General features: G+C 52.1%; 1 protein-coding gene across 1 annotated transcript in view; it reads left to right on the top strand.

The window, feature by feature from the left end:
- The window catches only part of ISX (intestine specific homeobox), a 14,255-nt gene extending 7,915 nt beyond the window's left edge, over window positions 1-6,340 (top strand). Inside the window, exons 3-5 of the mRNA XM_011387180.2 lie at window positions 3,215-3,366; window positions 5,108-5,224; window positions 6,101-6,340. Coding sequence (XP_011385482.2) covers window positions 3,215-3,366; window positions 5,108-5,224; window positions 6,101-6,340 — 509 coding nt within the window. The remainder of the gene's footprint in view (window positions 1-3,214; window positions 3,367-5,107; window positions 5,225-6,100) is intronic.
- The last annotated feature ends 290 nt before the right edge of the window (window positions 6,341-6,630 follow it).

Consider the following 6,630-nt stretch of genomic DNA (forward strand, 5'->3'; position numbering starts at 1 on the left):
TGACAGCAACGGAGACGAATAACCCTCCAATCATCACCAGTGAAAGCACAATGACAACTGTGATGAGTGCCGGGAAGAGGGTGACACGGTCCTCTCACAGCGTATTCTAAGGGAGGTGTGGTCCATTGGGGATGCCAGCAAAGGCTTCCCAGAGCGGGTCACAGTGGATGCCACGGGCACGAGAGAACTGTAGGATGTCCATGACCAGACGGGAGAGAACAGGCCAGTGCAAGTCCCTGGGAGACGCCTGCCCTGCAGCTCGCCTGTCAGACGCGGGAGACGTCCCCAGCCTGCGGGAGGGTTCCCACGGGGGCCCTGGATCTCTGCCGCACTGAAGCCCCTGCCTTAGGAGGACAAAGACAAGGCCCATTTCCAGAGACGTCCGTCGCCCAGTGGCAAAGCCCCCGGGGGCCTCCGGAGCAGCCAGGGCCAGTAACAGACCAGAGAGAAGGAGCAGTCAGGGGAGAGCACCAAGCGTGAGAAACATCGGTTTGTAATTAGGTGGCCTAATCACCTATGTAAATTGTGTATTTCTTATGATCGATGTGCTAAACGGCTCAGGTTTAATTAAGTTCTGCTGACTCGTTCTCTTCAAGGACCCACTGAAGTGTGATTCACGGCTTCCCAATTAATAACGGGGAGAGGAGCGAGTTGAAAGGGGAGCGGTACCCCACCACCTTCCTCCTCATCTCCCTGCCACCCACATGCCCTCCCCAGGGCCCTTGGCCAGCACTCTGGCCACCGGCTTCTGGGCCTCTCTGCTGGGTCTGGAGATGCTGGGCCTGGACAGAAATCTCAAGGATTTTCTCACTCCTAATCCAGTGCTCTTTCCATGGCTTGGAAAATGGGGCCCAACACCCCCATCGTCCCCTCTGAACTGGGGAGGAGCCCAGCCCTTCCCGATGACTGAGAATCTTATCTCGCGCATGGGGAGCTCCATCAATGAGCTCGTATTTCCAGCCTCGTGTTTAAAGAGGTCCAAAATTCTCTGGGCTGAGTCTGTGTTGTCCCTTCTTCTCCATTCCGTATTCCAGGTATGCTACTCTGCCTTCTCTCCCAGGCTCCCTCTTATACTGACAGTGGTCTGTAACCCAGCGTCAGCCGTGCTGGCCCCTCACCCCCACCCCTTCCCTAAAGCAGCCTCCTCCTGCGCACGGCGGGAAACGTGAAATGCGGACCTTCATCCTTCCTGAGCCAACCGTTCAGACACTGCTCTTCCCCATCCCTCCCTGAGCACCATGGGCAGGTCCTCTCTGCTCTGAGTCACCACCTGGAGCTCCTGGGCACCATCCTCTCCACTGCCCATCCTCCTCCCCGGACACCAGCAGAGAGATGGGCATGGGCCTGTCTGCTCTTCCTCTTACTTGTTCTATTTTCCAGTTTCCCCGACGCCATCCAAGTCGGCTCTATGACGGATGGATGCTCTCTTTCCTAGAGATATGTGGCAATTAGAGGAAATTGTGACACAGGGGTAATGTTTATTGAGGAGTTTACGTGACGTTATAAGGGTCGTTTTTCTTAAATCCCCTGGACCACACAGACATTTCCTCCCCAGCTACCAACTGGCTTCTTCCTCCACATTCCCAGCCCACCTTCCTGAGGGGTCGTCTGCAGTTGCCGCCCCTCCTGCTTCGCCTCCCCGTCTCTCCTCTGCCCTCCGCCACTGAGCCCTCACTGTCTCTCTCCTACAGGGACTGTCTGTCGTTAGAGCCAGGTTCAGTGATCACTCTTCTGTCCCCATCGTAATTAGTCACAGCATGGACACAGCGAGCCTTCTTCCTTGAAACTGGGTGCCCAATATCACTGCACCTTTCTCATGTTCTTTCCACTTCAGAGACCACCCCTTCTTGTTGGCTGCTGAACCTCTAAATGGCAGAGAGGCCCCAGGCTTTCTTAGACTCTCCATCCTTCTCCGCCTGCACTTCCTGCCTAAACGATCTCATCTACCCCCACGCCTGCAAAGACCAAATACATGCTGACGATTCCCAAATTTGACCCTCAGCCCTGGGCTTCCCTTTGAACTTCAAATATGTATGCATCTGTCTAGTCAATAGTTTCCTTTGAACAGCCAACAGGCATCTCAGATTTAACATGTCCGAATCAAACAGCTGACCTCCCCATCACACACACACACACACACACACACACGCCTGACTTTATGGGCATGCGTGTGACCAGTGTAGTTACACTGTACTGCACTCATATGGGATTTAATGGGGTTTAATGATTGTGGTCACTATCTTGAAATTCTTAATAATTCTTATATTTGAATCTGTGTTTTGTAAGTGAAGTCGCATGAGACCATGAAGCACGCACCAAGGGCCTAGATCCTCAATTCATGCTCACCCCCTCTTCCCCAGGATGGGCTCTCAGACACCTGTTTTTCCACCTGGAGCCACTGCCTCCTCTATCCTAGGGTGGGCAAAGTCCAAGGATGGCCCCTGGGTCCCTGTGAGGGTCCACACTCGCCTCATTGGTATCTCTGTGCCTGAGGGAGCGCGGCTTTAAATAGCAAACAAAAAAACACCCTGACAGGTCAGGAGAGTGGCTGAACAAGAAAGAAAAAAGCTTTCTTCCTCTTTTTTGAACAAGGGCCCCAAGTTTTCATTTTGCAGTAGGGCCCACAAGCGATATAGCCGGCCCTGAGTGTACATGAAGTTGGACAGGTGGTTGGAAAAAGGTTGTAAGGGGCCGACTGTTGTGAAATGCAGTCTTTACTTTGCAGACCAAGGTCGGCAAACTTTTTCTGTAAAGGGTTAGATGGTAATTATTTTAGGTTTTGCAAGCCATATGGTCTCTGTGGCAACTACTCAACTCTGCAGTTATAGCACAAAAGCATCCATAGACATAAACCAATGTGTGGGGCTCTGTTCCAATAAAACTGTATTTACAGAAACGACAGTGGGCTGGAATTGACCTGCAAGCTATAGTTTGCCATTCCTCGTTGCAGACAAGAGGGAGACACTGAACGCATCTGAGCAGTGGAAGGATAATCAGAGACGTTTCTAGGAGGTTATCTTGGCCTCTCTGTCCAGGATAGATGGGAGGGAGCCAGCCTAGGAGCAGAGTTTCTAAGAAAAAGGATATTATACAACTCTGAGCACAAGGGGCCAAGGGTCAAGACTTGGTAGTGGCCACCGAGGTCAAAAGGGTAGAACAAGGCAATACAAAGCCAATGCCAAGGTCACTAACGACTTGACCCATCTTCCATCAGAGGAGAGGAAGAGCAAGCGGAGGATCCGAACCACCTTCACCACAGAGCAGCTGCACGAGCTGGAGAAGATCTTCCACTTCACCCACTACCCAGACATCCACATCCGCAACCAGCTGGCAGCCAGGATCAACCTCCCGGAAGCTCGGGTGCAGGTACAGCCGTGCCCACCCTCAACCCCACCTTAGTGCACCTGGGGCATGGGTGAAACTATGGATCCTGGACTCTCTGGGGCCACCCTATCTGAAACTCTCCATTGGCTTCGTCCTGAGTACTGTCATATTTAACAAATACTATGTTCCAGGAACTGAGGTTACCGTAGTTATAAGATGGTTTCTCTCCTTGGGGTCGGGCGGGGGATGGAAATGGCATCAAGGGTGTCACTGGCATCTGCTTCCATGCCCTTCCTTTCCACTTGACCACAGATCCAGAAGAGCATTCACCATGCAGCCTCACTCACAAAATAGGTCTTGACAATCCAGACCAGGGGTCAACAAACTTTTCCTGTAAGGGGCCAGATGGTGATTATGTTAGGCTTTGGAGGCCATGTGGTCACTGTCACAATTATTTGACTCTGCCACTGTAGCATATAAGCAGCCACAGGAAATAGGTAAACAAATGAGCGTGGAGGCGTTCCAATAAAACTTTATCGATGAACACTAAAATGTCAACATTATATAATTTGCATGTGTCACAGAATATTCTTCTTCTGATTTTTTTCCCAACCCTTTAAAATGTGAAAACCGTTCTTAACTCATAGGCCATATAAAAACAGGTGGAAAGCCAGATTTAGCCCATTAAGGTCTACATTTGCCCACCCCTGATCTGGACCCCATGGGCATCACTTTGAAGGCAGCACAGAGAAGTGAGAAGGACCCTGGATCCATGGGCTGAGACCTGGTTTAAGCACCAACTGCCTAATCTGTACTCTAATTCCTTTATGCCTCAGTGTCTATGGCTTCACCTGCGGCTGGAGACACAATAGCCCCTTGTCACTCGCCAGGGCATGTCCTGCCCTCTTTGTACTTCCTCAGCTTGCACCGTCCTAGCAAACCCAGATCCATTGTTGCATGGTTGGCACTCTCTCTAACAGTTTTCTAAGTCGTTCATTTTTTTTTTTTTTTTCCTAACACATGCGATGGACTCATTCGAATTCAAAATCTGTGCCAGGACCCAGGTTAACATTCTACTCTCAATTTTTATCCCAACCTACTTTTCTTCTGGCTAAGGACCACATCTGGCTTAGACTTCTCCCTTGTTCTTCCCATTCGGAAGCAGTCACCAGCTAAGCAGGTAGCACCTGCAGCTCAGAATTCTGCAGAATTCAGCGGCCATCTCAGCAGAATGACCAAGTGCAGAGGGCCACATGTCAGAGACAGTCAGGGTGCTTGTGAATACAGAGTACTACCAATGTTCCCGAGAATGCCAAGGGGGTCCCAGGGGTTGCAAAACCGGTGGAAATAGCCCAGTGGGTTTTATTTAATCTGCATAGTATTTTAAAATGCAGAGCTTTCACATAAAAATTAAGATTTCTGCCTTAGATATTGGATGAGCTTGCAAGGCTGGGTTCACATTTCCACATGATGGCTGTTGGCTAAAGCTGAGAGGCTGACCCCTTAGGTTCTGTCCACCACAGACTCCACCCTGCCCAGTCATGTGGCACCCAGCTGCCTCACTGTCAAATGAGCCCCAAGCCCTGTAGGCATTGAAAGTCATGATCCCCACCCCCTCTCAGAAGGCTGACCTCCAGAGCCAAAGAAATCCTGGATGCCATGGAACTTTAAAAACTGTAAAGTGCTGGTATCTTAGAAGATGTGGTTATTATGCATGTTGGGAAGGTACTAGACAGAGAAAAACCATTTTGCTTATCTCCATCCTCTCTCTTCCTCTCCCCAGATCTGGTTCCAGAATCAGCGAGCCAGGTGGCGGAAGCAGGAGAAGATGGGCAGCCTTGGGGCTCCACAGCAGCCGAGTGAGGCCGACTGGGCCCCAGCCACAAATCTGGACGTGGGTGTGAGTAGTTGAGGCACCAAGAGGGGCTGGGGGATCCGCCATCTGGGAAAATCCCATCCAGACCGAGGTGGGAGGAAACACATCAGGGCCGTCTACAATCAAAAGCGCAAGGGGAATTCTTTTAGATAGAGCGTGGCCAAGGATGTTCTGGAAGTCTGCGGGACCTGGGACAAGTCACTGTCTCTTTCTGTCCCCATGTCCTCATCTACTGAGTGACAATTACAGTGCCCTTTCCTCCTCTGGGGACTGGCTTGTATCACTTGTGCCAAACTCCATAGTTTATGGAACAGAGTCATCAAGTAAAGGGCAGCCTGTAGGAGTCAAGCACGTTGGCTCCAGCGTCAGATGCCCAGGTCCGAATCCCGGCTCTGCACCTAGCTGCAGGGTGGCCTGGTAGAGTCACGGTGCCCCTCGAAGGACGGTAATACTTTTGATGAGGATGAAATGAGTGAAGCATGAAGAATGCTTGGCACCGAGGAAGAGCTCCCTACGCGTCAGCCATCCACTGAGTAAACACATATTTGGAGTGTGTACCAGATGCTAAGCTCTGGGGAGACGGCACCACACAAAATAGTCCTACGGTGACAGGTTTGTGCAGACCCACAGGGAGGCTATGAGACAGAATTATTTTCACTTATCCTTTTTTGCTAATGCAGAAACTAGGCTCTGAGAAGCAAAGTGATGTTCCCACATCAAGCAATTGCTATAAATGGTGGGATGAGGACCAGGCTTTCTGGCCCCCAGGGCACATGCTTCCCCCCAGATTGGTCCCCTACCCAGCCCGAGCTGCCCACATCATGGGGGAAATGTTGGGATGCTGAGGGACAGTCCAGGGTAAAGCTTAGGATTCACTTCTCTCCTGACTTCTCATGACAGGGCCCCCTGCTGCTGCCCCCTGCGCTGTCCAGGTTGGCTCCTCCCATGGGGTGTTATCCACCAATTCGTAGTCAGCTGGCCCGTGCCTGGTTCCCTGCCCGGATCACTCTCCTCCCACGCCACCCATGGGAGACACGGTCTCTCCCGGGCCCTCTCATCCAGCACGCCTGTGTTCCTGAGCTCTGCTTCCTTCCACCTCCACACCCCCAGTGGGGCAGCATCTGTGCCACCTCCACATAGGGATCAGAGGGACATCCTCTCCCCAGTGGAGCCGCTCTCCTCTCCAAGTGAAGGCAAGTGGCAGGAAGGCTCCCAGGCCTCTGAGGAAGTCAATCTCATGGCCCAAAGATGGCCCACAGCCCAGGAAGCCTCCCCGAACACGGCCCGTGGAAGGGGGCATCGGACTCGGCAGCAAGGTGGCCAAGAGGCTGCGTCAGGTCTCAGGACGAGCTCTGGAACGAGGAGGTCATCCTCCTGCACCGGCGCTTCCTCTGACTTGCTGTGTGACCTCCAGCCAGTCACTCACCCCC

This window comes from Pteropus vampyrus, unplaced genomic scaffold (genome assembly GCF_000151845.1).
Source record: "Pteropus vampyrus isolate Shadow unplaced genomic scaffold, Pvam_2.0 Scaffold16, whole genome shotgun sequence".
Taxonomy (NCBI): Eukaryota; Metazoa; Chordata; class Mammalia; order Chiroptera; family Pteropodidae; genus Pteropus; species Pteropus vampyrus.